This window comes from Perognathus longimembris, chromosome 28 (genome assembly GCF_023159225.1).
Source record: "Perognathus longimembris pacificus isolate PPM17 chromosome 28, ASM2315922v1, whole genome shotgun sequence".
NCBI lineage: Eukaryota > Metazoa > Chordata > Mammalia > Rodentia > Heteromyidae > Perognathus > Perognathus longimembris.
In genome coordinates this window covers 102,401,904-102,415,324 of record NC_063188.1, presented here as the reverse complement: position 1 = coordinate 102,415,324, position 13,421 = coordinate 102,401,904, and the positions used below count along the sequence as shown (strand labels likewise).

Here is a 13,421-nt window from a genome sequence, read left to right as displayed (position 1 = left end):
TGCCAGTGTCTTTTAACATACACACACACACACACACACACACACACACACACACACACACACTGCACATACCTTCCAGGAAGGATGGCACTTCAGACAGAATATCACCATGTTTTCTTATCTGCCTGAGTCCCGCGTCCCCCCCACCCCAGCCAGCACAGAGAAAAGCTTAACAGACATCACTAATCACCAGTGTTGGTTCAGATCTGATTCAAGATCTACACAGGAGATGGAATTAGGATTGGCTAGGTATGTTTTCTTATTACCTTAAAACTGTGCTTTTTCACATCAGCAAGTGATAGGAAAAATGGGAGAGAGGTAGCAAAAGCCTTTAAGAAAGGTAAATGGTCAGGGCTCCTCTTAAACAGAACTACACAATCAGATGTGCACATACATATATAAATTACCTAGCTCCTCCGAAATATCCATCTTCCAGTTTTCTAATCGTAGAAAGAACTGCAGAATGAATGTCTGAGCCATCATTTGCTAGAAAACAGAAATGATCCAAATGTTTGTATATTTGGGAATACATGTTGGAATTTCCAGCTATGTACTGAAATTGTTTCATCAGTTTAAGCTAATTAACATTCTTACAGCATACAAGATTCCTGAGACAAAAAAAAATAAAGTCCCCAAACTGCCAGGAAGTCCCTTTAGTACTCAATTCTGCCCAAGGCAGCCATTTTTACATAGCTTGAGAAGGACCTAAGCCATGGCAGGCACAAGGCAGCATATGGAACTGAGGGCATTACTGAGCATGGTGTATGTGACAGGGAAGGTGAGCGTAGGTCTGCCTGTCATCCGCCAGCAGGTGCACAGGTAGGCCAGCTCGATCCTCAGCATCTCCACGATCATCTCATTGTCCAGGGCCAGGTAGAAGTGATGCTGGTCGGTGAACTGCAAGTCAGAACGGGCCAGGTCAAGAAGGGCCATCCTTCCACTCTCTCCACAACACACCTGCTCCCCCTCAGGGCAGCTTCCTCCTGAGTGCTGTTGCAGGAAAGATGCTCAGTGATGGCCGTCATTCACCCATGCTGGCACCTCTCCCCTTGTCATCAGCCAAATCAATCTTGGCGTGCCTAGGCTCCATGGCTACTTTAGTTTGGAAGAGTAAAGGACACTGCTATTTTTCAGCTCAAGTACCTTGTATAAACACCAGTGGTTCCGAGAGTAAATCGATAACTCCTTAATTACTACTCGGGCTGCAGGGTTTGCAGATGTTTCCCAGGTAAGGGCCCTCAGAGCTGGCAAAACAGAGACTATTTACCCGACGGATGGCAGCCTAATGTCAACCAAACTGCTGCTGCTTGATGTTAATGAATATCCAATTGTCCCCTTGGCCTTGGGACTAGTTAGGGCATGCTCAGCTGGGAACTGAAATTTGGTGCTGAGGTAAGGGGGATAAATCGCAGTAAGGAAGGAAAAGAGCAGCGTGTAGCCAACTATGTGCCCAGCTAAGTGGGGGCCCATGCTACACCACACACTGAAGTGACTCCAACCATCCTAAGGAATGACAAATAGTTGGTGTGTGCACCGATAGGCTCATTTTTAGTGTACTTTTTATCTCAGTAAGGGAATCAGGGTTACACAGAAAGTCTGATAATAACTCCCATTAGGGGTTTAGGGGTACAAGTGATATGCCACGAGCAAACTTGCAGAGCAGTGTGGATTTCACTAGCTGACACTCATAAGTGAAAGTGACTTTGAGTTTGATTTGATCAACAATTATTGAGCATCTACTACAATGAGCAAAGCCTGCTTGTATGAGGTACTAGGTATTATTTTCTGTGCCCTCATCTGAGCTTATACATGCAGAATTTTGCCACATTCACAGTCGAAAAGCTTACCAGATGGAAAAGAGAACTTAATAAGAAGAGGCTGGAAGGTTGGCCACTGGCCTGCTCTTCTTACCTGGGGCGTAAAAGTAAAGATCTGGTTCCTAATCACATAGAGTTTAGAAGTTCCAAGAACACCAATGTGCCGATATGGTCGCCCACTCAACTTCATATTCCTATTCCGTCCTATTTGAAATGTAAGATAGAAACTGAGGTTACAGGGAAAAAGAGTTATAGTTGTAGTTTAGGTTAAGGCTGGGCTTATGTTCATGTTAGACAATCCACTTTGGGGTTTATTCTTTTCTAATACCCTTCTCCTTTTCCTGTGGGCCAGCCCTGGGGCTTGAACTCAGTCAGGGCCTGGGTGCTGTCCCTGAGCTATTCTGCTCCAGGCCAGTGCTCTGCCACTTGAACCACAGGTTCCTGTCTGGCTTTTTGGTGGATTAGTGGAGAAAAGAATCTCATCATCTTTTCTGCCCAGGCTGGCTTTGAACTATGATCCTCAGATCTCAGCCTCCAGAGTTAAGAATATAGTCATGAGCTACCAGCACTTAGCCCCTTCTATTTTAGTAAACAGGACACAGTTGAATACAGAAACCAAACCCTACCCCTTTCTCTTTATGTATGTGTATGAATAGTACCAATCTAATTCACATGGAACTCTTAAAAGGGTTTTACTAATGCTGACTTTTAACTTATTTAGTATTCAGCCATTAAACTAAACAAAGAGTCTAGAAAAGTAACCAGAACCACCTCCCATTGGAACGGGTAAATAAGCATCTTTGTATATTACAGATAAAAATCAAGTATTATTAACAAAACGATGCCAGTTTCAAGTATGAATTTTCAAAAAGGGAGCTCCTTAGTTTACAGCGTATCTGCAGAATGTGCAGCCAGCCTACGGTGGTATCAGCTGTCCAGTCTGAGGAGAATGAGCTTATATGTTCATTCTTCACCACAATGAAGCAGTGCTAACACCTGCTTGGTGCTTTAGCCACTTTGGACTTTTCATACATCTCAGCGCCCACAGATCCCAAACCTAAAACAGGGATGTCCCCTTGCCAAACATACCCGGATACTTCCCCAACCTACCAAGCTTTGCATAGATGTGACTAAGAATCCGGCCCGGTTGTACTCGAATTGGATGAATATCTGCAATGCTCTGGACATTCACTCCATGTTTCTTCAACAGCTCCTTGATATGATCGTCTTCTGCCAAAACGGTGACTTTGAACAAAAACATATAGTCAGCATCAGATTGTGCCTGCTGTCTCACACACTGACGTACACAATTTACCATCCATCTTCCCTCTGTCCACTAACAGGCACATTGGCGTGTTCCCTGGACCCTTCTGCTCTTCCTGGTTCTCTTCGCCCTTGTTACCCCTGAACACCCATGATGTGTATTTATTTGTTAAGTGCCCTCAATGGGCAGAGCAGTCATAGATACTTTTACAAATTGTTTTCAGGAGGTCCCATGCCCCAAATTACCCACTGTAAATAATGTCTTGCGTGTGCATTTCCTCTAAACCTATCCTATGTCCTCTTCACACGAGAACAGAGGAAGCCTGTGCTCCTGCTCTGAAACGTCAGGGGAAAGAAGAGCTATGTGATGGAGTCTGCGTAGAGTCTGCTCTGAACGAGGGGGAGGTGGGAGGGGACATCTTTCTTTCCAGAGAAAGGTGAGTATGTCTGCTTATGGGGATACCAGCAGCCTGGCACACTTCTAACCACACCAAAAGACCCCCACTGGTGGGAAGAAACCTCCAAACTGGCCTGAGCCCCATCTCAAGTGGGTGAGGCTGAGTACCAGGCTCTCTGGCTGAGTGCCTGGGCCACAGGGAAATGTTCAGGTGGGAAACTTGGCTTGGTGTTGCATCAGGAATTGTCTGGGCTGCACCTGCTATGCTATTGCTGTTGGCCTTGGTGTGCAGGGCAGCAGGCTAACACAAGGAAGAAGTCTTGACTATGGGCCTAGGGAAGGGGAACAGATTCAGAGAGAGGCTGGTGTCCTTTTTGCTGCAGCAGAACCTTTGAGAATGAAAAGGGCTCAGGCCAGGAGATGAGGGCTCAGTGACTATGAAAGTGAACCCTGATTTCCACCACTCTATCCATGGGGTAGGGTGGGGGGCTGGCCATGACTCATATACATGCCACTGTGAGCTGAATGGTACTGCCTAAAATAGATACGCCTTCAACAAACACAGTATTCAAAAGCATTTTAAAAGTCTGTTAACTTCTCTGATTGTTTACACGTCTCTGAGAAAAGCCTCTCATACCAGCTATAATTGAAATGGACTGGAACCTAGTCCCCCAGAATCTCAGCAAATGAGACCATGGAGCATGCAGGACTGGCCCGGGGCTTCTTTGAACACTTGCCTTGTCTGATGTTTCCAAGAACATGCAGAACATGCATCAAAGCCATGCATCAGGGCTGGGAAGATGGCCTAGTGGTAGAGTGCTTGCCACATATAGATGAAGCCCTGGGTTCAATTCCTCAGCACCACATACATAAACAGAAAAAGCCAGAAGTGGTGCTGTGGCTCAAGTGGTAGATAGAGTGCTAGCCTTGAGCAAAAGGAAGCCAGGGACAGTGCTCAGGCCCTGAGTTCAAGCCCCAGGACTGGCCAAAAAAATGCCATGCATCAGTCACCATTGCTGAAGTAACTTTCAGAGAAGTAGTTTTGATTGTGACCGGCAATCTCTGATATGATGCAGCCACCTATGTATGAGTTTGAGAAACTACCCAGCCCCAGCTCCATGCCACACACAGTGGTAATTTCCACTCTCTTCTACTCTGTTACATTTTTTAAAAAGTTGGTTGTGACCCCTCAGCAAGTCCTAGAATATAGATGACAAAAATAGCACTGTGGATGTAAGCGACTAGGAGGTATGTTCTGGTTAAGCACAGGGAGCAGGAAGATGGGTTGGATCAGACTATCTGGAAATCAGAAATGGCTTTGCATCACCAGCTGTCAGCTGTGCATCTTTGAATGAGAGTAACCTCTAAACCTCCCATGTAACATAGAGGTGATGACCATAATTGTCACAAATTTTACCTAATCACAATTTTGTCATATGCAGATGTGTCCCACACATGGTGTCAATTGAGTAGCAACCTGAAGCTTGTTTCACCACATTATTGGCATGCTTATCAAAATGTGCCACGGGTCACAGACAATCTAGGAATGCTTTCAATTTTTTTTCAATAAATAGGGGTCTCTCTACCAAGTACCAGAGAAGCTAATATGAGGCTTCAACTTAACAAGTATACAGCATAATCTAGAGACAATCAGTTATTTTCACAGTGGACTATGACATTCAATGGTGTTTGATGAGGCACAGAAAAGGTGATGGCGTTCCCAGAAGGACCTCAGGAAGAAGCAGCAGCACGAGTCCTGCTCTGAGAGCATACTACAGGCCAGCTCTGCACCAAGAGAGTCCTTCATGGCCATCTTATCCTTCTCAGGGCCATGTAGGTAGAGACAGGACTTCTAATTGCCCAGAGACAAAGATGATGGTGGGTGGGGCAGCACTTTTGGAAGAAGAGCTGCCTAGAGATGTGGGAATGAAATGGGGAGAGGCAAGTGGCAAGCGATTAGAGCTCCAAAGGAAGAATGGAGGAACCCAACTCACTTGGGTTCTGAGTGTTCACCAGGTTCAGAAATCTACTGGTAAAACAAAAGCTATGATTCATAGGTGTCCAGTGGCAATCAAGGCTTAAAATCAAGAAACAATTGCTTTGTAGAAAGTAAATTTGTGGTTGGGAAGCATACTGTTCTATTGGGGTAGAAAGTAGCTCATAAAACTGCTCTATGACAAATCATGCACACATACATGTACCCCTTCCCTTTTTTTGAGACAAGGTCTTACCCAGACCATCCTTGAACTCTCCATCTTTCTGCCTCAAACACCTGAATGCTAGGATCACAAGTGTATATAACCATATCTGCCTACTACACCCCTTTTTCTTAAAAAAGAAGCCAGATATTATTTTCATGACAATATTCATTTTACAGATTAGAGATGTATAGTAAACATAGTCACAAACCTTGTACTACAACATCAGGTTTGACAGCAGTGGAAAATCTTCTATTTAACGGATCAATTTCACCAGTGGCAAGGAATCCCTAAGAGAGGAATAGTAAAACTGTGACATATTGATCAACTAAAAAATCACCTCATGACAGTGACATATTTAGGGGCTCAAAACACACAAGAAGCTTTTTTCTATTTTTCAAGTCAATCACTTTTTCTGAAACAGGGTATACTACTCAGATTGCCACAGGTGCATGTTTGGTACCTGGCTCTGCAGGGCCAGTCAAACATATTCCCATCTTTTATGAATGGTAACTGATACTTTCTGAACTGTTACTAGTGCCAGGTACTGGCTAAGGGCCTGCATATACACCATCACATTTAGAACTTCTAATAGATAAGCTCTTCCTTCATCACTATTTTATGAGTGGGGAAATTAAGGTACACATGCTTCAGGGAATAGAATAGGGATGACTTCTTTGAAACATAAAGCTGTTTTCACTCTTGCTAAATGTTTTTTTTTAAACACTTCTCATCACAGTTTCTAGAAATGATCAGAGTACCCACAGAGTGCTTAGAGGTGTCCTGGGAGGAACACCTGCTACAAAAGGCCTTTACCATGGAGAGGAGGAAGCAAGAGAATGGAATGAGTCATTTCCCATCTCATAGATACAGAAATCAGAGCTGGAAGGTATCATAGAGATGACCAAGTCCAAGCTTTTCATGGCACAGATAAGGAAACAGGCTCAGGGAGACTAACAGAGTGGCCCAAAGTCACATGGCTAGTTAGGGAGATGGATGCATTTTCCCAGATATACACAAGGAACCATTGTTCCAATGCAGCAACTATAGCACCCAAGGGATGTTCCTGCTGTGCTATCATTCATTTGGTCTCTGACTAAGTGAATGCTAAATGACAAAGTGGGAGTCCAGTGGCATTCTGACTGTCACTTCTGCCATTTTAGAGCTAGTAGAACATACAGCTGACCTGAACTGGCTTATTGTAAATACGAATACACACAGCCAGGAGTCAAGCCTTGGAGTCAACACAGCATGAAGGCATGAAGATAAAAAAGCATTCAACAATTTGGTGCAGACAGCCCCTGTGCTCTTCTGAACCCCCGATTGGATGGTTTCTAGCCTGGGAAATCAGTAAGCCCATACCTCGGCTAACAGTGAGCTGAGGATGTACAACGACTGTCCCCAAAGATGGGGGAGCTTCCCCAGTGGAATCCGATCCACTGTGTGTGGATTCTTATATTCTTCATCCACCTGGTGTAGAGACAAAAGCCAAAGGTCAGAACATCAGAGGACACAAAGGACACAAAGGTCGGTGACACTTTACACTGGCAAGCATGTTGAGGATTTACAAAACGGTTCTCACGGGCTGGGGATATAGCCTAGTGGCAAGAGTGCCTGCCTCGGATACACGAGGCCCTAGGTTCGATTCCCCAGCACCACATATACAGAAAACGGCCAGAAGCGGCGCTGTGGCTCAAGTGGCAGAGTGCTAGCCTTGAGCGGGAAGAAGCCAGGGACAGTGCTCAGGCCCTGAGTCCAAGGCCCAGGACTGGCAAAAAAAAAAAAAAAAAAACAAAAAAAACGGTTCTCACATTGTGTGAGAATTCTGTACCATGTAGAATGTGGGACCAGAAAGGCAAAAAGCCCCTCTCTAGGGGCTGCATGGCCATAAACAAGAGGACGATTTTGACTCTTGGCCTGGTTTCAGGCCAGTGTGCTTCCAAAAAGCATAATCAGTGCCAAGAAGTGCTAGAATCCTGGGCTTCCCCATGCACGTTCCTGAGTATCAGGCCGGTTCACAGCTCATGCCTTTGTCTATATTAGGATGGAAAACAGCAGCCTATAACTGCTGCATTGCATGGCTACACATCAAGCCTGTGACATTTGCCTTCCCAGGTCTTGTCACCCACAGTTGTTTAAAAATTGTGGGCTCATGCAAGAAAATGACCAGGAGGTGGAACTATTCATTGAAGAAAAACAACTGGATTGCTAAAACACTCATCCTTTATCAGGGCCTCAGAAAGCAGACTCTATTAGAGTTCCCTTGTCATCAGTACAAGTTTAAGAGCGCTTTCTGATGGGCAATGCTGGCTACACATTTTGAGTTAGCTGGTGAATTTGCCTTCTGAGGTTCAAGTCATTGTAACAGTGATTGGTGGTAATGCCACTGGCTACTTTTTTCCTCCAGAAAACGTAAATCAATCAAAGGAACTAGGAAACATATCAATATGCTCAGGACAAATTTCACTTTTAAATGACAGTAAAGTTAAAAAAAACCAAAGTTTTGCATAAAGCAAATGGAATTAAATGTTAGTAATCAATCAAGTAGAATAACAGTATGGAAGGAGATTCTCTATCAAGTCATAGTGGTTATTTGAGAGTATTAGGATTAGTAATAAATACAGTTTCTTTCTAAGGAATCCTGTATGACTGGGTATTGTATGTATGTTTATCTGAGTTAGGGAAGGGAAAGAAAAATGTGGGAGGGTGTAACAAATATGACAAGAAATGTACTCACTACCTTATTATGTAACTGTAACCCCGCTGTACATCACCTTGATAAAAAAATTTTTTTTAAATCCTGTATGGTTTACAGTGTGCAGAGCTACTGTTAAAATGAGATAGTACATTAAAGTATCTGAACTATTCGGGGTGTTAAGAAAGGCGGCACTCGCAGGCACCAAGCCTTTGCCAAAGGCTTGCCTACAGCTGCTTCCATCTCACAGCTGAATTCCTCTAGCTCCAACTGGCCTGCACACTCACCAGCACAGAGCTAGTATGGGAACTATTTTTGTATGCCAGATCCTCATCTTCACCTGCCACCAAAGCAGCTGCTCACTACACATTTTTTACAGACACTCAGTCCCCACTCCGTGGAAGGGCCCAATGATAGGGGCACCATTCTCAGGCAGACTAGGCTGAGGACATGCAAAGTCAAGCTGCAGGCTACCCTGGCACAGGGATTTTTCTAATTCACCACATGGGCCTGTGGTGGCCTTAGCTAAAGGGTTCCTTCCCAGTGGTCTCTACAGGTTGTTGGTACACTTGAGGGGCTTTCCTAGCTGTTATTGGCAAGCAGTTGATACAAAATGAGGTCAAAGTGAAACAGTGCCCAAGATCGGTACCTAGTAGAAACACAAGCATAAGTACGATGAGTAAAAGAGAACGTTGTAATGACAAGTAGAAACCTAAAGGTCAGTATGGAGCTTAGAAGACATAGTGGCAGACTAACATTTTAGGATGCATAGTCTCTACTGTCCATCTGAAAGCGCAGCGCAGCTTGTAATACCAAGCATTTAGTACGGTCAGTATGATGTTCCTTTTGGTAGAACAGGGATGGTCATTCTCTTATCAGAAAATAGGTAAATACTCCTGAGGTCATTTCTTTTCTTTTGTTTTGTTCTAGGTTACAAATGACATTGCTAATTTTGTTCTGTCAAATGCCTCTCAACCAAAATAGCACCAATTTCAAGGGAAGAAATAAACACGGAGCTGCTGGAAAGTGACCCAGCTTCCACTCACATGTCTACAAATGTGAAGTGATTGTATTTGCAAGAGACCCAGCTTTACGGCACTTAGAAAAGAGCCTGTGCACGTTCTATATCTTAGTCTGTATAGTGAGGAAGGCAGGTTCCAGGGAAGACATTCTCAACTATCCTCTATTCAGGCTTCTCTTCTGCAGCAATGCATTAAGTACATGGCACACAGCAGCATTTTCCATAGACTTGCTTCTGCCTAGTGTTGGGGAAAGGACAGACATGCTTTGGAGGTAAGTGTGTGCCCTAGGACATTCATGGTCAAAGTATGGTTCCATGAGCTCCTCAAAGCCAAAAACCCATAAATAGACAGGAATACTATCTAAGGCTTTCGAAACCAGATGGTGAGAAAAGGATGAAGAATCCCAAAAGGCCAAGCACCAGCTCGCTGAGTTCTGGATGAGCAGCATAAAGTGCCCCAGCACTAGCACGTTACCTTGTCGGGAGGGATGGCATAGAGTTCTGGTACCAAGTGGATGCCATCCTTGCCTCTGATTAATATTCCATCAAGGGCTTCCCGGTACTCTTGGACCTAGAAAGCAAGCCCATTGTTGGTGTGAAAGCGGTCTTGTGATGAATGCTGAAAAGGCAATGAAACTTTGAAAACACTCAAAGTCAGCCAGAGAACAAAACAATGCACAGCTGTTTGGCTGGAGACATGAAAGAAGGGCTCTTCTAGATGGCACATGTTATGAGGAGCTAATACTATGGGTTGCTCCTCCCTAGGCTCAGCCCTATGTGTAAAGCTTCTAGAAAAAGGGACAGGGCAGTCCTTCATGCAGTAGCTATTTCTTCCTCACTATTTGCCTAATACGTGAGTGGTGTGACTATAGTGCATCATTGGATGCGAAGCCACACATCCATCCAATACCGTCTTTTACTTAGCTAAATATTTTACTCAGAACTTCTCACATATTTAAAACTTTTCTCATCAATGAGATTATAAAATTCTTGGGATGGAAGTATTCTATCAGGCAGTATATCACATTTCTACAGGGAGTTTTCCAAACCATTTATTGCTTCAGAAGTATTTGCTGGTTTGGGGAATGTGCTTCAGTACTAGACCACTGTACAAAGCTCTGAGTTTCATACCCAGACTCACACACATATGCACGCGCATACACATACACACTCTAAAGAAAAGCTGGGTGCTAGTGGCTCACACCTGTAATTCTAGCTACTCAGGAGGCTGATTTCTGAGGTTTGTGATTTGAAGCCAGTCTGGGCAGGAAAGTCTGTGAGACTCTTATCTCCAAATAACCATGAGAAAACAAGAAGTAGAGCTGTGGCTCAAAGTAGTAGAGTGCTAGCCTTGAGCAGGAAAGCTTAGGAACAGTGACCAGGCCCTGAGTTCAAGCCCCATGACAGACAAAATAAAGTAAAATAAAGACAAGCCAGACTCCAGTGGCTTACACCTGTAATCCTTGCTATTCAGGAGGTTGAGATCTGACGATCATGGTTTGAAGCCAGCCTGGGCAGGACAGTCTGTGAGACTCATCTCCAATTAAGCACAAAAAAAGCCAGAAGTAGAACTATGGCTCAAGTGGTAGAGGACAAGCCTTGAGCAATAAAAGCTCAGGGACAGTGCCCAGCCCCTGAGTTCAAATCCAGGACCAGGGCAAAAAAATAAAGATGAAAAGGAAAAAGGAAGGGAGGGAAGGGGATGGAAGGGAAGAAATATTTGCTGCTCAAATCTAATGTGAGGAAAAGGAAATGTATATACTGTGATCCATGTACCATGATCTTAGAATCCAGTACTATTGAAGCAAGTGTCTCCACTCAACTACGAAGGTAGTGACAAACAAAAAATTACTTATTAAAAGAGGAGAGAGGGCTGGGGATATGGCCTAGTGGCAAGAGTGCTTGCCTCGTATACATGAGGCCCTGGGTTCAATTCCCCAGCACCACATATACAGAAAACGGCCAGAAGTGGCGCTGTGGTTCAAGTGGCAGAGTGCTAGCCTTGAGCAAAAAGAAGCCAGGGACAGTGCTCAGGCCCTGAGTCCAAGCCCCAGGACTGGCCAAAAAAAAAAAGAGGAGAAAAAGAAAAGAAAACTTAACCAGCCATTGGCTGTTTAACACATTTCTTCTTTGGAAAGCAACAAACGTTTCAGATCTCACTGTTATTTAAAATTGTGGATGGAAAAACACAATCAGGATTTGTATCACTTACAAATGATCACAAGAGCCTAATAGCTATGCCCCTATGAACGCATAAGATGATGCTAAGTGAAGTGAACTCCATGTTATGGAAATGAGTGTCATATCACTGTTGTAATTACTTTCAACATGCCATGTGAAACTGTAGCTTCTTTTCTTGATGATCCTCTTGTATCCCTTCCTGTGGTTGTACCTGTACTATCACTGTATCGCATCTGATTACACTGGATACTGTATATACCGGTATTAGAACTAGGGAAGTGAAAGGGAATATCAAAATCAAAAGACAAAGGATAAAAAGACAAACAACTCCAAAAGCAATACTTGCAAAACCATTTGGGGTAAACCAGCTGCTCATGGGGGGAGAGGGAAAGGGGGAGAGGGAGGGGGGGAATGAAGGAGGAGGTAACAAACAGTACAAGAAATGTACCCAAGGCCTAACGTATGAAACTGTAACCTCTCTGTACATCACTTTGACAATAAAATAAAAATAAAAAAATAAAAATGTTCAAAAGTAGAAGATACAACAAGCATGCGTGTAGGGCAGTTGATTCTGTGAGGCCTACAAAGCAAGCTACAAAGCACAGTCTTTTTTGTCTCCTTAGCTTTCTTCTCCTTGATAACTGTTAAGCTAGTTTACACCAAAATTCCAAGTCAGTTCTTCTGAGATGTTTCAATACTGGGATAAAAAGGTAGAAGATAGATGACCTAGGATATTGGCCAAAGCATAAGAGTAAGAATGAACCACGAGGCTGACATTAACATATTAATATTCATTGGTGGATCACACCTGCACTCCTAGCTACTTAGGAGGCTGAGATCTGAAGTCAGACCTGCCTGGCAGCAAAGTTCATGAGACTCTTATCTTCAATTAACCACCAAAAAGCTGGAAGTAGAGCTGTGGCTCAAATGGTAGAGCACTAGCCTTGAGCAAAAGAGCTCAGGGATAGTAGTAGCCTGGCCTGGAGTTTAAGTCCCATTATGTGCTGGTGCGTTGGTATACACACACACACACACACACACACACACACACACACACACACACACACACACACACACACAACAAAAAAAAACACATTAAAACTAAACAAAAGCTATGTCACGTCTGAGATTGCTCGTGGCTGTTCCTCTAAACCCATGAGCAGAATAGACTGATGGGACAGCACAGGAGTGAGTTTTGGAACCCTGCCAGTGAGCTTCACAGGTCCAACGAAGCTTGTTCATGCCCCAGCACAAGGCCTGCCTGGTACCAAGCAGAATCTAAAGAAATAGGTCTTTAAAAAGGCAACATTTTGCCAGTTCTGGCCTAAGACTTTTCATTCTGGGAAGAAGACAACCCCCTATGAAAAGATCTAAAGACTCAGAGACTGTAAGAAGCCCACACTCCGCACGTGGAGGAGAAACAAGGCCCCAACAAGGGCCAAGCTGAGCTCTCAGCACTAGTGGATAACCAGCATCACCTCACTGGCTGTGTGAGTGACACTACGTTAGGAGTGGATCCTCCAGTCCTGTGGAACTTTCTATCCATGATAACACTACAAGAGGCAGACAAACAGTCCCTACTGGTCCTGCTCAAACTGCAGTCATGGACAAATAAATGAATTACTGATCTTTTTTGCCAGTTCTGGGGCTTGAACTCAGGGCCTGAGCACTGTTCCTGAGCTTCTTTCTTGCTCAAGGATTGCACTCTACTACTTGAGTCACAGCGCCACTTCCAGCTTTTTCTATATATGTGGTGCTGAGGAATTGAACCCAGGGCTTCATGCATGCTAGGCAAGCACTCTACCGCTAAGCCACATCCCTAGCTCCCAAGAGTTACTGCTTTAAGTCA

General features: G+C 44.1%; 1 protein-coding gene across 2 annotated transcripts in view; it reads right to left on the bottom strand.

The window, feature by feature from the left end:
* The window catches only part of Phka2 (phosphorylase kinase regulatory subunit alpha 2), a 61,902-nt gene that overhangs the window by 26,670 nt on the left and 21,811 nt on the right, over positions 1-13,421 (bottom strand). For both annotated transcript variants that reach the window (XM_048336879.1, XM_048336878.1), the window contains exons 11-17: positions 9,867-9,962; positions 7,038-7,145; positions 5,887-5,965; positions 2,928-3,062; positions 1,912-2,021; positions 753-897; positions 408-486 (exon numbers count right to left, since the gene is read on the bottom strand). In XM_048336879.1, coding sequence (XP_048192836.1) covers positions 408-486; positions 753-897; positions 1,912-2,021; positions 2,928-3,062; positions 5,887-5,965; positions 7,038-7,145; positions 9,867-9,962 — 752 coding nt within the window. The remainder of the gene's footprint in view (positions 1-407; positions 487-752; positions 898-1,911; positions 2,022-2,927; positions 3,063-5,886; positions 5,966-7,037; positions 7,146-9,866; positions 9,963-13,421) is intronic.